Raw genomic sequence first — 18,416 nt, forward strand, 5'->3', positions numbered from 1 at the left:
TTTACGGCTAATTTTTTTTTACATTGATTAAATATATGTGTAATATATTATTATTAAAAAATTAGATATTTTTTTATATGGTATTTTATTCAAATTGGATGGTCCGATTTGTTTGATAAAAAAATAAATTACAAATTGGAGGATCCGATTTATTTGAAGAAAAAATTAAACTCCAAATCGGAGGGTACGATTTGTAGTTTTTATTTTTTTTTATTTGTTAAAAAAAAATCAGACCGAATCGGACCGTCTGATTTGTGATTGTTTGTTTAAAAAACAAAACAATGCAAACAAATCGGTGCCTCCGATTTATGTCATCCCACAGTCAAATAAAACACCCCTCTCCTCACACTATATTATCATACACGTTTTTCTCTCCCACACGAAAAATCAAAAGCGATGTTTTACATGTACATGTACTTTTTCTATTTTGAAAGGACTAACGTATAAGTTGTTCATATTTAGAAAGGGAAAAAAACCAAGAGAATATAATTTTTTTTGTCTCAAATGTTTAATTTTTGCTGTATTTAAAGTCTTGAAGCAATAATCAAATAACGATTTTCAATTATTATATTCACATAAAATTAACTACACTTAAATTTTTACCATAATATTAATAAGTAGTTACTCATTCTATCTGAAATGAAATAGCACTAAAGTTGTTAACATTATTTTCATCGTTTTATAAATTTTAAAATGAAGACTCAGGTGCAGTCGACTTCACATGAAGTTGATAGCTAAAAGCGGTACTTCACGTGAAGTCGATAGCTAAAAGCGATTAGATGATTTGACTAAATTTCTATCTAACAGCTAGTCGACTTCACATGAAGTTGATAGCTAAAAGCGGTACTTCACGTGAAGTCGTGAAGTTGATAGCTAAAAGCGATTAGATGATTTGACTAAATTTCTATCTAACAGCTCTCACGTGAAATCGACTGCACCTGAGTTTCCACCAAATTTTAAATCCGTTAATTAGAAAATGAAAGAGAAGAAATGAGTGGTGTATGAAGGGGTTAAATAATGTAGAAAATGATGTGAAAAGAGAGAAAATATGACCAAACACTATAACACAGTTACACAAGGCCAGAAGCTGAAATCCTCAACTCAAAACACAAAACAAAAACAGATGCATGCCAAACAAACACTAACTACTAAAAATACATATCCCAAAATCAATAATCATACAATGAAATCTCTTTAACTCTTGCATGCACCAAACATCATCATCATCATCATCATATTTTGCAAAGAATATTATAAGGTTAAAAACACTGAAGATGTAAAACCATGATCCATCCATCCATTCAGTCCCAGGTTATTTAGTCCAATGCTAACTCCTCCTCCTCCTCCTCCTCCTCCTCCGTCAGACGCGCGACGATTCTTTAGTGTCAGGGACCGGGGAGCCTCTGTCAAGGTCGTCTTTGACATGACCGGCCGCAGCAGCGCCACCAACGTCACTAATGTTTCCAAAAAGCAGCACAACAATGGCAACAATGGCTGTGCAAAATGCAGCCCCAAAGGAGGTTCTAATGTGTCCAGGCGCCACCGAGCCAACTGTGAATCCCACACATAATCCGGCAGCTCTCATCCATGCATACCATATCGAAAATGCACCCTCTTTACCTGTTGGAGCACAATCCAAAACCAATACCCTCCCAAAGGCATGCAAAATCCCTGCAGCCGTGCTCTGGATCGCGCCGAATACCACCAAATGGCCCCATTTCCAGTGACTATGGCCAAAGTAGAATCCGAAGCCGGAGGCGAAAAGGGACAACAAGAATCCCACAATTTGCAATTTAACCGAATTCATCTTAATTAGATGCTGCATTGGTTGGAGCAGTGGTAGAGACACAAGAGGGAAAAGGAAATATGTTAGCCAGAACAAGAGCAAGTGAAGTGGCTTGATGCATAGCTCTCCAACTATGAACAGCACTCCCCCGGTGAAAATCGACATTGTGGTGAATGATGAGAGGAAAACCCCGGCTAGGCCTCCGATCGCGTGAGGGTATTTGAAGATCGAAAACGGGTGGAATTTCGACGAGAATGAGATGGAATCACTTGTCCTATCTAAGGCTGTGAAGATGTGTAAGATCCCAACAAGCCAAATTAGCCCACTGAAGATTGACACAACCCACAGGCTCATTATATCGCGCTCCGTGATCTTCAGTTCGCCGATCATATGGTATATGAAGGCCGAAATCAAGGCTGCGCCTAAGCACCCGGCCGCCGTGCCATAAAGGTTCAGCCAGCTAGACACACCTTGCCTTATTGAGAATTGGCTTCTCTTCAGGGATGGTCCCGTGAAGGCGCGGATCATTAGTCCTAGGTGCTGCGTGTGCGCCGCGCTAGCCACCGTGCTGGCCGCAACAATGCCAATAATGTACGGAATGAAGATGGCTGTGGATTTGAAGAATCCGGCCGGCAGGCAGAAGAACACGCCGAGGCCAGTCGCAGCCGCCGTGATGAGCTTTGGGAAGTGGCCGTCAAGGTGGAAGGACAGGAATCCTAGGATTGGAACAGCCAATGCCAAGCCTGTAGCCCAACCAATTGATGCCCATTCCAAAGCAGAGTAACTCGATCCACCAATTGTTTTACTTGTGAGCTTGATATACCTGAAAATTTTCACCACATTCTAACATTATCAGTCTCCTGAAGTTAATAGCTGAAAGTCGTTAGATAACAATTTAGTCAAACCTATCAAATCTTCCGAATTTTTACCATAGTTTTTGTAATGTACTATTTTACTTAAAGTGAAATAGTTGTTAGAAGTTAGTACTGTACCGGAAGATAAAGCGAAAATAAAAATATATAAAAGCGTGTAGAGCCGTTTGAGTTTGTTAAAAAGTTATATGTAATGGAAACAGTTTAATGTTGTCGGCACTTTAAATTGCATGCTGTAATATAAAATGACAAACAAAGCGAGAGATAAATGGCGACAATCACTCCATACAAATTATTTAACGAACCATGTGGCCTTCCTCATTGCTTTCAAAAAGCCAAAAAGAATTCACAAATTGCAACTTCATAATTAAAGCACCTACTTTAAATTTTTTTTCTTCCATGCCTAAGAAAATAAAGTGAAATACCATATATATATAGTATTTTTTAATATATAATACTCTATACTAAACTACTAATCTTAATTAAGGTTAAGTTGAACATAAGTTTACCGTTGAGGACACTATATTTCATCATAAATATTCAAAAGGGTACCCGAAGACTTTTGGGTGAGTCCGACAAAGGCTTTTATACTCCCTAGGTGGAAAGCATAGATTTTTTACTCCTTTTATTTTTCTCTCTCTTAATTTTCCTTTTTATTTTTTTTCCAATAATTTGGGTTGGGAAGGGATAAGACTTAAGAGTAAGAGATAGAATAGGTTCTGTTTTTCTTTGTGCATCAAAGGGTGGAGATAGAAGCATAGTTAATAAATAAGGTTGATGTCCGGTGGATATGGATATGAAGGGTACCCATTTGATAGAAAGAAAAAAAAAAAAAGGGAATCTTAACCCTTGAGTGAGAGTAAAGTAACATTGTAAGAGAGCCACAATAAGGACACGGCTTTTCATGATTGCGAACTATAATGGAACCGGACCCAAAAGAATTTAAAAAATAAATAAATAAATACACACTCTAATGGAACCCTATGCTTGGTTTATTATAAAGCTTGTTTTCCTAATAGTTTCTTTTCTTTTTTCCTTTTTTTTTTTTGAGAAAGCAAAACCCCAAAAACAAAAAAAATAAAAAAAATTCCCTTTTTTTTTTCCTTTCAACCTAACCCCTCCTCTCATTACCATCATCCATAACCACCAAACCCATTTGAAATTTTTTGAAACACCCAAGACTCATAACCTAGTTTAGATCAAAGACTGCATAACATGATACACAAAAGCAACCATTTTTTTTGACCAACTAAAACAAACATCATTCCCTCAAGATAAAATGAAGGTTAATTAATTAAAAATTAAAATTAAAATTAATGTGAAGTTCCTTTTGGGAGCAGTGTAGGTCTTGGTGGTTCTTGTTCCATTGTTGGAGTGAGTTAGTTGGCAAGTGTTGTAGCTGGCTTATTATGAGTGGGAAGAGAATTGGAACGACTACGGTTTGAACAAAGTAGAAACAGAACTCATAAAGATACCATCCAAACACTTCAAATCTTGATGGCTTCTCTCCAACTTCCTCATAACTAGTTCCGTTATTGTTGTTGGTGTTGTTGGAGTTGTTGTAACCGTCTCTTGCTCTCAGAATCTTCATTGCACTGTTCTGAAGGTCTGGCCTTGAAGACCCACTTGTAGTGCTACCACTCCTTCCTCCTCCTCCTCCTCCACCTTGTGCTGCTCCTCCTCCATGGTGGTGACCTTCTGCTTCCACTGTTACTTCTTTCATGAGGACTAGTGTGAATGAAAGAAAGAGAAAATGGTAGTAGCTGAAGAAGAAGATGGATGTGTCAGAGAAAGTAAATAATGGGGGTTAGGAGAGAAGAGAAAGAAGAGGGAAGTGGGGTGTGTGTGTGTGGTAACAGAGGTGACAGTAAAGAAGGGTTTGGAAAACAGCTATAATAGTTTATAGACTAATAATAAACCCTTCTTGTAGGGTGATAAAAGGCTTTTAAGGGGCTCCTTGCTAAGCAAAAACAAATTAACAAATAAAAATTAGATTATATATCCAAATAGGGGCTCATTTTTTTGGTAATGGATTTGAGGAATGTATTATGTACAATTATAAAAAGTTGGTGTGTTTTTTATGGATATAGATATATTTTTTTAATTAAAAATTATAAATGGGAGGCTCATATTTGAGTGAGAGTAGAAAATTGAGGGTCTGATCTTAGGTGAAGGTAAAAAATTAAGGGTCGATTTTTGGTGAGGTAAAAAACTGAGGGTTGATTTCGGGTAAAAAAACAAAAAAAATTTAAAAAACTCAAATAAGAAGGTTTGATTTGCTTATTTAAAATAAATTTTCAGTGTTGAAATATAAATCTAACCTTTAAATTTGTAAACTTTAAAAAAAAAACACATATTTGACCCTCAAATTTATAGTATCCATATAAAATAAAAATACACTAAATTTTCGCATTATTAGAAAACACTACTTGTATTATAATACAAAGAATAAAAACCCTGCAAATAGGTTTTCAGAAATTTTGCGTATAGGTGTGTGCTTGGGAAAATGTGCATATTAATTAACTTTTGTATATATTTTATTATTATTAAGAAATTAAATTGGCATGAAGCATGTATTGTATTCATCATGTGTTATAGTGATTAAGTACCAGCGGTAACCGTCGGCTTGTTCGATATAAATTAATAACAAATTAATAATGATTATTAACGTGGTATATGGTGCTACCTAGATTCTGTCACATTGTGCAATGTTGCATCATTTTTCAGATTGCATTTTAATTAATCTCACTTGATTGCTTGTTGACAAATCCTAATTTGTAAACCAACAAAAACAACCTTAGCTTGGTCGTAAATCAAATTAAACCTCAAAATAATTGTGGTGCCAGAAGCCAGATTCTGTCACCTTTGTCCAAAGTTTGCAGCACGGGCATTGAGATACAGTTCTACTGTTCTAGCCAGTTGCATGATTAAGAAATTTCAGTTAGTTGGTGATGATGAAAAATAAAATAAAATAATACATACTAAGCAATGCAATAATAATAATGTTTGTTTATTTGTTCCGTTGCATATTAATTATTTTAATAAATTAAAGTGATGACTACTTCTAAGAAACTTAATTAGCTTATTTGCATATTAAGGTACAATAATTATGTTTGTTATGAAGTGATCAAATTAACCAAAGTCACAGTTTGCAGAGACAACTGACTTGATTTGAAGTTTGCATGGTAACTTTGATGTAACTCAACCACAAGAAGCCTTGGCTATATATACATAAATAATAAACTACATATTTTCCTTGATTTCACACTTTGAGATATTTGACCTCATTTGAAGCATGCATATGGTAACGTTAATCAAACTCAACCAGGGACCTGAATGCATAAACTATATGTTTTATTTTTGTTTATTTTGCTTCTCTGCTACGGTTTTGAAAGCCTCAATATATATAAAATACATAGACACAACAAGTGTACGTTTATGTACGCCTTGTGGTATTTAATTTTCTGTTTATTTCAGTTAAGTACATTTATATTTAGATATGAGGAATGTTAGGGGCAATAATTTTTGTAATTTGTAGCCATCAAATAGTCATCAATAATGGTTTTAATGGTTTGAGATTGGTCTGAGATTTCATCCAATGGCTCATTTTTCTTTACTGGTTACATATTGACCAGAATTTAACAAAGTTGATGCCCCCTATACTTTTCCTTTAAATATTGTGATTAGAATCACAAATAATAAACAAAAATATATGATTAATAACACGCTCGTTTATAAAAAGGTGTAAATTATTCGTTTATTTTAACTGATATAATTAATTTTTTTATAATTAATTTTTTTTATTTAATTATATCAAAAAAATTTTTTAATGTTTTATTGTATATTTATTAAAATAAAAAATTTAACAATTTTCATTAATAATAACCTTAAAATACCTTAATTTTAGTTTGTATTTTTTCCTTTTTTTGGACGGCAGAAACATGAATTTAAAGCTGGTAATAATTGATGACAGAAACTATAACAGACATGTGATGTGACTGACGTTGAAGTTGGTCAAATTCTTCATATGTAGTATTGGCCCAAACTCATTTATTTTGGGCTGCTGTGGATTTTGTGACTAAAAAAACAGATATATTATCGCAGACCCAAAAACCAATATACATATTGTAAAATATATGGCTTTTTAATGGTAGAAAAAAGGGAGGACTGTTTATAATGGTTTTGATTATGCGATTTGATTTATCATAAATCACCCCTATTTATTTTTCTCCAATTCAATATTATTTCAATAGACATTGTTCCTAAAATGTCATGAATATTATGTTACTTGAAAGATTCTTTATGCTGTTTAATTAAAATGTGGGTTAATTCCACAATGCTTGAAGATACATAACAAATATTCTTTTAGAGTTAAAAATCAGGTATTCATCTTGTTTGTTGTTCATGAAGTACTTGGATAGGAATCGAATTGGACTAGATTTTTTTAAGTGTAGGAATATTAAATCATACTTGACAAACAAATTACTTCTTTTTATATAGTAGTTTGTCTAATGGGGAGTTTAGTTAATTACTTGCATATTTATCTTTATTTTCTTCCTTTAGTTTCTAGAAGTTAGGTAGACCTAAGAGTTTTAAATCTCCAAAATTCCATAAGAATTGCTCTTTGTTGATCTTTTTTTAGTATTGAAATAGAACTTAAAAAATCTAAAAAAAAAAACAACTAAAATTAGAGGTAAACGCAGATCGATTGGATCGAATCGGATATGGTCAAAATTTCGATCTGATCCACAGTAATATCATAGAATTGAATTGGATCTAATATCCGCTTCTTTTAGCTTGGATCCGATCCAATCCAATCCGCACATTTACGGAATCGGATATATTCGCAAAACATAACTATATTTTAAAAAGCTTATTTTTATTCAAAAATATCAATAAATTTTTTTTTTCAATTTTTTTAAACATGTTTACTCCTAAAATATATTAAACATATTTTTTTAAATAATAAAAAAAATATTTACTTATTTACTTATTTATTTATTGTGAATCTGCAGATATGCGGATATCTACCTAAAATTCGCAATTTGATCTGATAATCCTGCGGATCAATTAATATTCATAATTTGTGAATTATATTCAGATAAACATCGCATATATGACTATCAAATTTAATCCATAAATACCCCCTAACAAAAATTAGATACAAATTACTCGAGATAAAGAGGCTCCTCTGTGATCTCATAAAGGATTCTGATTAGCTCTAGAGGAGGGTTATTCCAAAATAAAAAATTTTCCTATAATTCTACACTCTTTTTTGCCAACCACTCGACATATCTATTGCCTTCTCTAAAAATTTGTAAAACAAATTTTCAATCATTCTTTATTAGCGCAAAAATTCTTTCTTCTTGGACCGATTAGTGAAATTCCCGTGTTCGGGCCTAGGGTTAAGCCCATAACACTGGTGAATAATAATCATAAGGTCAGATTGCTCCATGCATGAATGTTTTGTATGATGTTTGTGCTCAAAAGAGAACTCTAGTTCCAAGACCAAAAGAAAGGAGAGCTCTAGTTTTGGATGTAACTGAAAGAGACAACAGAAAAAGAATACAATATTGGACCATGAGAAAAAGAATACAATAAATTGTTATCCATATATGATATAAATTGATGATGAGTACAATTACCCCCCGTTTGCAAAAATGGGAATAGATGCGAATAGTAATAGCTATTGAACCTAGACACACACAGTAGCTATGTTGAGAGGATGATATCATGTGTTGAAGGATAATTTGTTGAGACTCCATAGTCCATACTTGAGAGAAATAATTAAGTAATTTAGCTAGCTGAGTAGCTGTTATAAAAGAAAGTTATCTTAGCCATTGAGGCAGAGAGATGATTCACAATTATGAATTTATGAATTTCTGATTTAAGATTGGATTTAATAAATAAAATCAAACCTACTAATTCAATCGAGTCATGAGTTTTGAGAAGGAAACTCTTGTGTAAATAGATTAAGGAAAAATTTAGGGGGCAGCAACTTTATTAAATTTTGACCAGCTAGCAAAAGAAAAATAAATCATTGGATGAAATCTCACACCATTAAAATCATCATTGATGACTACTTGATAGCTACAAATCACAAAAGTTGCTGCCCCCTAACACTCCTCATAGATTAATATGACAAGAATATGAGTTCCAGTTGAAATGTTATTTTTTTTATTCTCTCGTGTATTTTGTAAAGTTTTTATGCAGACTTTATTAAAACTGCTTTCTCTAAAATAATTTTCGTCTAATTTTCTTTTTTATTTTTTGGACTTTTATACCTCAGTGTCTATAAAAAAAATCAACCAAGTCAAACTAAATTTGATCAAAACAAATTAGATTTAATTAGACCATAAACAAATCGACCTAAACCAAATCAAACCAATCAATTGGTTCTGTCTAATGCACTAAGCAGTCACAAGAATAATAGAGATTGGTTTTGGCATGTGATCCCACCGTCACCCCAACAATGCGATCCATATTTGGATTGTATATTGCAATGCATAAATACTTGTTATATACCAATACAGAATCCAACTGTTCCCTAATAATATGTACATTCACCAACATAGTTTGTCGGTGAAAACTCAAGTGCAGTCGACTTCACGTGAAGTTGATAGTTGAGAGCTGTTAGATGGTTTGATTGATTTGACTAAATTTTCATCTAACGGTTCTCAATTATCAATTTACATAAGTCGATTGCACCTGAATTTCCACCTAATTTGTCTCTTTGCAATTCCCAAATGTAATAATTAATATAAAGCAAGAAAATAAATAAATTAAATTAAATAGGAAAGAAAAGAAATGAAAAGTAATTCATTTTTTGTTTCACTAATTGAAATTGATGAAAAACTATTTATTCACTTTCACACAAAAGTGAACAGAAGAAGAGTTTGTATATGGAGAACTACCAACTATCCACACAGAAGTTATTTATATCCATGGAACAAAAGCGGTGTTGAAGAAGATATATATTTCAGTCGGATAAAACCCCAGAACAAAAGGAATAAAATCCAAGGCATATAAAAACGAACACAAAACGATAAATACAATAAAATAAAGAAACAAAAGTTAAGACAAAAAAATAAATATAAGACATTATGAAGAAGAAACAGAGTGTTTATTAGATCCTGAAAGATCATGAACTCCCACGGACTCAACAATTCTAGTGCCATAACATTGTAACAATAACTCGCACATTTACTGATTCTTTTTTTATCCCCCTAATTTATAAACATTTTGATCCGTAAAATAAAACATTTGTGTTAAAATTTTAAAATTTTCAATTTACGAGACAAAAATAAAAACTTCTTGACACTAGATGAAAAATAAACTATTGAAAAAGGTTATAAAATAAAAATTGAATTATCATTTTTATTATGTGTCAAGAGAATATTCTGGCGTCAGTTGCCAATGGAAGAAGCGAAACGTGTTAATGTAAGTGGGTCCCACGCCTTAACTCAATCCATGTGAAGGGTATGAGGTGACCCTCACTCTTGGACTCTCTTCTAAACTAATTTTGGGCTTTTTCTTTCTTTGGGCCTAACAGAATATTCCATGCTGGCATCCACGTGGCTCCACTTTCTCCCCTGCATTCCGCTCCACGCTTCCAAATTTTGCGACCCAACTCATATACCGTTGGATCATCATATATTCATTTAGCAACTTACTTTCTTTATCAGACAACAAAAATATGAGGTTGAAAAATTCGCATATGGTTTTAAAAAATGTGATTTTTTTTAAATAGATCATATAAATTAATTTAATTATGTTTCGTGTCTATTAATTATTAAATTATCTACTAATATAAAATATATATTTAAAAAAATTAAATAATATATATATATAATAATTAAAAATATAGACTTAGAATATGCGTTTTTCTTCTGCCATATTCTTGTATGTCATTTTGATCATTTATTTTAAGAGAAAAGAATAAAAAAGTCTTTGATTTTTTTACTGATATTTATGTCTTTGAGAATTTAAAATATATTTAAATTTTTGACTTCTGAACTTAGACATATCGATCTCTCATGTTTACTTGGATCCATCAGACCTAACGAAAAACTCAAACGTAATTTTTGTTGTAGTGACCTCATTGATATAGATACACACATGAGAGAATTTTTAAAATAGGACAAATTAGACTCATAGATCGATGTATCCAAATTGTGAAGAGGTTAAGAATATAAATGTATTTTTAAATTTTCAGGGACTTAAATGTCTGCAAACCAAAAAATCAAGAATCGATTTGTCCTTTTCTCTTATTTTAACGAATTACACCAATTAAAACATGGATTATGTTACTTGTACACCAAAATCAGTCACCAAAGTCAGCCACCAGTATAATATACATGCTGGAATACAAATACAACATTGAAAATAAATTAAACTACATATGTATTTATACACAAATACATTGGTGGCTGATTTTAGTGGCTGATTTTGGTGTACAAATAGCATTTCTCTTAAAACATCAATCGAAAATTAATTTATGAAAATATAATATCAATTTGCTTATTTTCTAGTCAAGAAATATAACTAAACTTGATTTTTCACGTCATAAAAAAATATTTATACTCCATTTTATTTTAGATATGTGTTTCCTTAGAGACTAAATGTATAAAACAAAAAGCAACAGATATGGGTATCGGATCCAACGGTGGAAGAAGGAAGTATGCGTACAAGTTTGTGGGACACGGTAGTGTTGCTTAGGTTCATTAGAAAATTGTTGATGCCACGATGTTACTTCGGATTCGTCGGCGAGATTTCCTCTAACTTGTTCAATTTCTACAACAAGGTGACATGTATCGCACCTAATACACATTATATTAATACCACTCATTCATTTCTCCAATTTTATTTCATTTCTATCACTACAACCTCTCTGTTACAATAATTTAGTTTTGGATTGTCTCATCAAATGCCGCATTAGACGCTATTAAATTTAAAATGGGGGCATATTATATATGTATATATTTTTTTTTGTTTAAAAAAATTAAATGAGAGTGGGGGCAAGTGCCCCCCCATGGTTCCATGTAGGTCCGTGCCTGGCTGCAACTTGTGCAACCAAAGAACTAGCTAGCTAGGGATTCATTATTACACATATATTAAGATTGTTGTTTTTATTGTGGAGTTGAAAGGAGAATAGTGATGGGAAGTAGTTATGGTGGCGGAATTGGAGGAGGGGAAGGTGGTTATGGGGTGGTGATGAGTATGACGAGAGAGCCTAAGCCTAGGTTGAGGTGGACAACCGATCTTCATGATCGCTTTGTGGATGCCGTCACCAAACTTGGTGGCCCGGATAGTACGTTTTTCTTCTTTCTCTTTTTCATTCGAATTTAGTTTAGCGTTTGTTTTGAGGTTTTTCTACGGAAATTGAAAGATTAGGACTTAATATCATGTTGGTTTAGAGATTGATATTAAAATTTCTGTTTCTAAAATTTTAGTAGTTTAGTATTTTCAAAAGGTGGGCACGGACTAAAATTTTTTAGAATGGAGACTAAAATTGTAATGACATTTTATACTTAAAATATTCTCATTTCAATTAATTAATTCTAATTTTACTCTTTGTACAAATTAAATTAAAATTCCATTCTTATTTTCGTCTCTGTCTCTTACTTTATACCAAATACAAGATTGAGACTTATTTCAGTTTCCATTTCTTGGTCTTTTGTTCTCAGTCTCACTTCTAAATGTTAAGGAATTTCGCAATAATAATTTTTTTTTATTTAGTTTTATAGGCGTTTTTCACTTTCATGGAGTCAAATCCTTCTTTTCATACCACTTCTTAAGCAAACTATATATGTATTATTTTTACTTGCTACTACTATTGTTGTTGGTAGTGCTAGCTCATCTTTCACAATTGTGTTTGGTTGCTTCTTTCTTTTTCCTTGATCATGCTAAGTTGATAATGTCATCATTCCATTTAAAAAAAATAAAAATAAAATTGGATTAATTCTATAATATTGATATCCATAGAAGATTCACATAACATAAAGCATGTTAATTTCAGAAGCAACTCCCAAATCTGTTCTGAGGATAATGGGTTTGAAAGGCTTGACATTGTATCATTTGAAGAGCCACTTACAGGTAATATTCACTTTATCCATATGAATATATTATTAAAGTATGTCTAAATCTAATGGGTTAATATTAATTTGGTACCCGAAAAATATAGACGCTGACAAAAAAGTCATTGAAGAATGTTATCGACAAAACAATCTTTGAATGATTTGAAAATACGACAAAACCAATAAATATTATATTCTTTTATAAGTGACAAAAAATTTCTGCATTTAGCAAATGTTTTGATCCGAATTTTTGCGACAATATTTGAATAAATATTTAGAATAAACACAAAAAAAATTTATAGTAAAATTTGATCTCTAGATGTTTCTTTTTATTTTTCAAAATAATTTGGCAATTTACAATAAAAAATAAAAAGAAATACCGAACATAAAATTATCAACTTTTAAGGATGAAAATATTTTTTTTTCTTTAATAACAACTACAAAAAAATAAATCAAAATATGATCTTTAAATTTTTTTTAAAATATATATTTAATATTTGATTTTTTTTTCTTCACATTTTTAAATCTTTTATAAACTTATTTGTTGGTAGTATATTTTGAAATTTTTTTTGTCAACCATATAAACTTTTGAGTATTATTTTGGTAATTTACTCAAATCTAATAAATTTTTAAAAAGTAGATTAACAAGTGAACTTGGTAGAATTATTAGTCATTAATATTATCATTAGTATCATTTAGTGGTATTCTCAGTAGTAACACAGACTGGTTAAGCTTTGGTTACAAAAAAAACCCCCGGTTTGGTTAAGAAACAAGAATTTGGAATCTTTTGTGTGCCGGGCTAATTTTCTTTTTTCTTTTTATTTTATACTTTGTATTTACCATCTTTGCTCAAACTTGTTTCAACTTTGTCTTCCATCTTCTTGTTTTTTATCCTATCCATCCTCTAATAATTGCCATTTGGAGGCATAACATGGATTTTTATTTTATTTTTATTTTTTTTTCAGAAATATAGACTTGGACAACAAGCTAAAAAACAAAATGAAGAACATCACAAAGAGAACAATAGTAAGTTCATTACAAGTTTTACTTATTTATTTATTTATTTTCAATTAAGTATATTCCTAATTGGACCAGCTTTAACCATAGAGATTGACAATGTTACCATTTTATTTACCTTATACAAAGATTGAAGGTTTTTATAATCTTTATTTTGTTTTCTTCCTTTTAGGATATTCATATGTGAATTTCAGCAATAGTTCTTCAGAGTTTAGCACTAGTTTCAGAGGTGATAATGAAAAGGGGTATGTTAATGTTTTAAGAATTAATGTCACTTCTTTAATTACATACATGACCATGCTTTCCATTATCTAGTTATTATTAAATATTGGTTTAATTATTTTGCTGTTCCCTATAGTTTCGCAAAATTTTCAATTAGGTTCCTATACATTTTTTTTCTTTTAATTGAGTCCTTGTACCAATTTTTTTTTAATTGGGTCCCTACACTTTTTTTTCCTTTTATTTAGGTCCATGTACCAATTTTTTTTTAGTTGGGTCCCTATAAAATTAAGCCAATTACTACTAAAAGGGACTTAATTGAAAAAAAATTAGTGCAGGGACCCAATTAAAAAGATAAAAAGTATAGGGACCTAATTGAAAATTTTACGAAACTATAGAGACCAACAGAGTAATTAAACCTTAAATATTTTATCTACCATAATTAACATCTTAATTTTTGAACAAAACAGAGAAATTCCAATAGCAGAGGCATTGAGACATCAAATTGAAGTCCAAAAGAGACTGGAAGAACAACTAGAGGTATTTATCATTTATAAGATTCAGATAATAATACACTTGGTATTTTTATATTTTATTTTTGGTATTTTTATCAAACCTTGAAAAAAAAAGTATAATTTTGCATAGTTTAATTGAAAAAAATGAAAAATAAAAATAAAACAAGCTTCATTACCAATAGGTACAGAAGAAATTGCAGATGAGAATAGAGGCTCAAGGGAAGTATTTACAAGCTGTGTTAGAGAAAGCTCAGAGGACACTTTCCATGGAAGGTTCAGGCAATAATCTAGAAGCATCAAGAGCTCAATTGACCGAATTCAACTCTGCCTTATCTAATTTTATGGAAAACATGAACAACAAAGATAACAAACAAAGCATATTAGACATGAATGATTTTTATAGTAAAGTCCATAGTTCAGGTTTCCATAATTACCATGAAGTAATAAGGAGAGAAAAAAATATTGATCAAAAGCCTAAGATTGAAGAAGGTTCAATTCAGTTTGACTTAAACAGCAAAGGTAGCTATGATCTTGTATCAGGTGGTGGTGGATCTGAAATTGAAGCCAAAATGCTTTCATATAGGCTTTGATCATTTTGAACTATCATATATTTTTTTTTTCTTTTATATTGTTTAACTAAGGCTACATGTTAGGAATAAAGTTTATCTGTTATGAACAAAGGTTATTGTCTAACCTTGTTTTCAAATCATAGGCTGCTCATGTTTTTGTGGCAGTAAGAATTTGGAAGACACATCAAAATACATATACCAATATATACTCTTTTGATTAACTTTGTTTTTATTGTTTTCATTATTTTAAATTGAGGTTGCAGCTACAAAGTAGCATAAAAAATGGTAAAAGACACTAGAGAAATAATATTGTGCTCACAATTGTAACTAAAATGACAATTTAAGACTTTACATACATCGAGTATTCAATTATTTGCTACTTACTTTAGATAAGTGTCGGAGATTTCGAATTCCTATACAACAACTTATTAATTAGCGACAGATTCTTAAGTAAACTTTTAACAAGGTAGATTCATGGTTGATGAGTTCAAATAAAAGGGAAAAAAAATAAACAATTTCACAATTAAAAGCAAACATGGTTACAAACCCTTGAACTGATAGAAGCAAAATTACAACTATGCATGGTCAATAATTGAATTGAATTCAATTGTATTTTATTATTCAAGGAATGGATATAAAAAGTGATGAAAAGGCAAAGGTGTTTTACATTGTTGGTTTTGACATCATCATTATCAGAGATAGATTTTTAGGTATTCATCCATGCGTGTGTACTTCACCTCTGGATAAAGCTCTGAAGCTTCTTCTCCTTTATCTCCTATTTCAAAGTTTGTCAAACACCCTTCATAGAAAATATGATAGAAATGCCCAATTCCCACTTGTTGTGCATAGTCCAAATCTGAATTCATAAAATCGATTATATATTGGTATGATGCTAAAAAATAAATTTAACTAAAATCCTAAAGTGATTTTTAAGATTAGTCTCATACACTAAAATCGTGCCTGAGATCCTAATTATATAAAAATATCTTTAAAATTAGTCAATGTTAACGGTTCATGTCATCAAGCTACATTAGCAAGCCGTTAACAAAAAATAAGTCAGAGTTAACATGGGACATTAGCCAATTTCAAAAATTTTTTTATGCAATTAAAATTTCAGAAGCGATTTTAATATACGAGGACAGTCTCAAAAATCTCTTTAGATCTTTAGTCAACAAACTTAAACTTACCTGACATTTAAGGGAATAATAATAGATAAATTTATTTATATTTTAAATGATGAGAAACTATTTTATCCAGACTCTTAAATTTATTTGGAAGAGTTTGAAAGTTTACTTAAAAAAAAAAATACCAGTTATATATAGTTTGTATGCTTGGTTGTAACTTTAATTATTTATTATATATTACCTCTAATGGGAGAAAGAAAGTCTTGTTGAGAAATGGTGGATTTTTCTAGCTGCTTCCCTAAAAGTGTTTCCCATTTGTGTATGAGTTCTCTCTGAGTGAGAATGTTTTCAGGTGGCCTTAGGTACAGCGTCTTGTTCAAGGTTCTAGGATCATCAATTGTCTTGATTGTGTACCTGGCAACATCATCTTCATCCACATATACAACTGCACCAAACATAATAATATAAGATGGGACACCATTTCTTGACTCAAAACTAAAAGATAATAGATTGATAATATAAAATATTTATATTATATACATTTCACTTAATTCATTTTTAATTGATGTGAAACTTTACCTTTTACATTCTATCATGAGAACAACAATAAAGTTTTGTCTCATATATATCAAATCAAATGTTTGTATTGGAATATATATGATTAGATGACTTGTACAATTATTTGCTTGATTATTTTATGTTTGATTATAAATGCATTCACCAAACCTATTTAGTGAGTTTGATGCAGGGGTAGGTGTATATTTTAAGAAAAAATTTAGAGAAAAGGATAAATAGGTCTCTGACCTTTTGTTCTGTGGACATTTTTGTCTCTGACCATTGAAAAATACTTTTAAGTTCCTGACTTTCACAAAATTTGGACAAATAAGTCCCTGACGGAGACATTTGGACGGATCAGTCCCTGACGGAGGCATTTGGATGGAGGGACTGATCCGTCCAAGTTTTATGAAAGTCAGGAACTTAAAAGTATTTTTCAATGGTCAGGAACAAAAATATCCGCAGGACAAAAGGTCAAGGACCTATTTGTCCTTTTCTCAAAGATTTATACATCAATTCTCAATCATATATAATAGATAGATCACTATAAAAAACAAAAAAAATTGAAAATCTACCGATTTAACGATTAATATCGTTTGATAATATTTGGTAGTTTTAGTTGAAAAGTAGTCACTAAAATGAGTTGCTAACGGTTAGCGACCGAAATTGATCGTTATTTTTTATTTTAGAGACTAAAATTTTAGTGACCACTAAAATCAGTCGCTAAGTAAGGATTTAGCAACCAATTTTAAATCCTGTAAATTTCTTAAAATTGAGTATAAATATTATTAATTATACCTTTGACATTGCCATTGCCATAGAGAAGGACCTTGTCGGTAGGAGGGAGAAGGGTACCCATTTGAGAGAGGTTGCCAGCAAAATAAGCAGCAAAACAATTAGCAGAGACGTAAGTGTAAGGAATGTTGGCATCTTCAATTGCTTTTCTTACTTTCATTTTCTCATCAAATGTCACTCTTCCTGGCTCCATGGCATGCCCCATTAGTGCTGGGTCCATCCCAAATTCTGAAGGCAAGAAACGCTACAACACACGTACAAGAAAAGTTGTTAGGATTTTCTCATCATGCTATTTGAATGTGACTTATAACACTTAACTAGTTACGAAAGTAGTAGTTTAATTACTAGTAACTCTTTGACGTGAAGTTTAATAACTTCTGAAGCTATATATTACTTCATTATGAAAAAATGTCCATTAGTAATAATGATGATGATGTAAAAAAAATTGAATAATTATTTACTAGATTAGATGTCATGATTAAAGAAGCTATTAATTTAGTTACAATCTCGTTATGTTATCAACAGTATTTCTGTCAACTTCTACCAACTCTTATTTATAACGGTGTTTAATAGAAGTATTTTTGTAAATATGTCTAATAAAAATATCTTTTTTATGACTGTATTTAATAAAAGTGTCTTTATATATATATTTTTTAGATGTATCTCTTTATATATATGTTTAAAATATAATAATTAATTATTGTTGATAATAAATTGGCAGATAATATGTTTAATAGTTTAGGTCGCAACTAACTAGCTTCCTAGTTCCTATCTGCATGATATTCTTACCAACTCCAATTTATTTGAAAATTTTCAAATTTCAATTATTATAAAATTATTTATTCTAAAAACTTAAAACTATTTTGTAAAAGTACATGCATTTTATAT

The 18,416-nt window shown here is 31.0% G+C and overlaps 4 protein-coding genes across 4 annotated transcripts in view; 1 reads left to right on the top strand and 3 right to left on the bottom strand.

Annotated features, from left to right (window-relative positions):
• LOC107642384 overlaps positions 1 to 4,578 on the bottom strand; it is a 5,707-nt gene extending 1,129 nt beyond the window's left edge. The window contains exons 1-2 of the mRNA XM_016345719.2: positions 3,975 to 4,578; positions 2,181 to 2,609 (exon numbers count right to left, since the gene is read on the bottom strand). Coding sequence (XP_016201205.2) covers positions 2,181 to 2,609; positions 3,975 to 4,381 — 836 coding nt within the window. The 5' untranslated portion in view covers positions 4,382 to 4,578. The remainder of the gene's footprint in view (positions 1 to 2,180; positions 2,610 to 3,974) is intronic.
• Positions 1,021 to 2,172, bottom strand: LOC110271684. Its single transcript, XM_021122774.1, has one exon. It carries the CDS (start codon positions 2,138 to 2,140, stop codon positions 1,361 to 1,363), a length of 780 nt encoding a protein of 259 aa, XP_020978433.1. The 5' UTR covers positions 2,141 to 2,172; the 3' UTR covers positions 1,021 to 1,360.
• Positions 11,715 to 15,275, top strand: LOC107641611 (myb family transcription factor PHL11). Its single transcript, XM_016345096.2, has 6 exons — positions 11,715 to 11,968; positions 12,677 to 12,753; positions 13,700 to 13,760; positions 13,924 to 13,996; positions 14,441 to 14,510; positions 14,668 to 15,275. Exons 1-6 carry the CDS (start codon positions 11,815 to 11,817, stop codon positions 15,073 to 15,075), a joined length of 843 nt encoding a protein of 280 aa, XP_016200582.1. The 5' UTR covers positions 11,715 to 11,814; the 3' UTR covers positions 15,076 to 15,275.
• Positions 15,547 to 18,416, bottom strand: part of LOC107642385 (isoflavone reductase homolog) — a 4,181-nt gene continuing 1,311 nt past the window's right edge. Inside the window, exons 2-4 of the mRNA XM_016345720.2 lie at positions 17,532 to 17,772; positions 16,420 to 16,623; positions 15,547 to 15,910 (exon numbers count right to left, since the gene is read on the bottom strand). Of these exons, the coding sequence (XP_016201206.1) occupies positions 15,747 to 15,910; positions 16,420 to 16,623; positions 17,532 to 17,772 (609 nt within the window). The 3' untranslated portion in view covers positions 15,547 to 15,746. The remainder of the gene's footprint in view (positions 15,911 to 16,419; positions 16,624 to 17,531; positions 17,773 to 18,416) is intronic.

The sequence above is a fragment of the Arachis ipaensis genome, chromosome B05, assembly GCF_000816755.2.
Source record: "Arachis ipaensis cultivar K30076 chromosome B05, Araip1.1, whole genome shotgun sequence".
Taxonomy (NCBI): domain Eukaryota; kingdom Viridiplantae; phylum Streptophyta; class Magnoliopsida; order Fabales; family Fabaceae; genus Arachis; species Arachis ipaensis.

Excerpts from the sequence above, each read along its gene's own strand:
- LOC110271684 (XM_021122774.1), bottom strand. The coding sequence starts at position 2,140 with ATGAGCCTGTGGGTTGTGTCAATCTTCAGTGGGCTAATTTGGCTTGTT.
- LOC107641611 (XM_016345096.2), top strand. The coding sequence starts at position 11,815 with ATGGGAAGTAGTTATGGTGGCGGAATTGGAGGAGGGGAAGGTGGTTAT. Across the intron at positions 11,969-12,676 it reads CAAACTTGGTGGCCCGGATA|AAGCAACTCCCAAATCTGTT; the intron begins GTACGTTTTTCT and ends TGTTAATTTCAG. Across the intron at positions 13,997-14,440 it reads AGAGGTGATAATGAAAAGGG|AGAAATTCCAATAGCAGAGG; the intron begins GTATGTTAATGT and ends TGAACAAAACAG.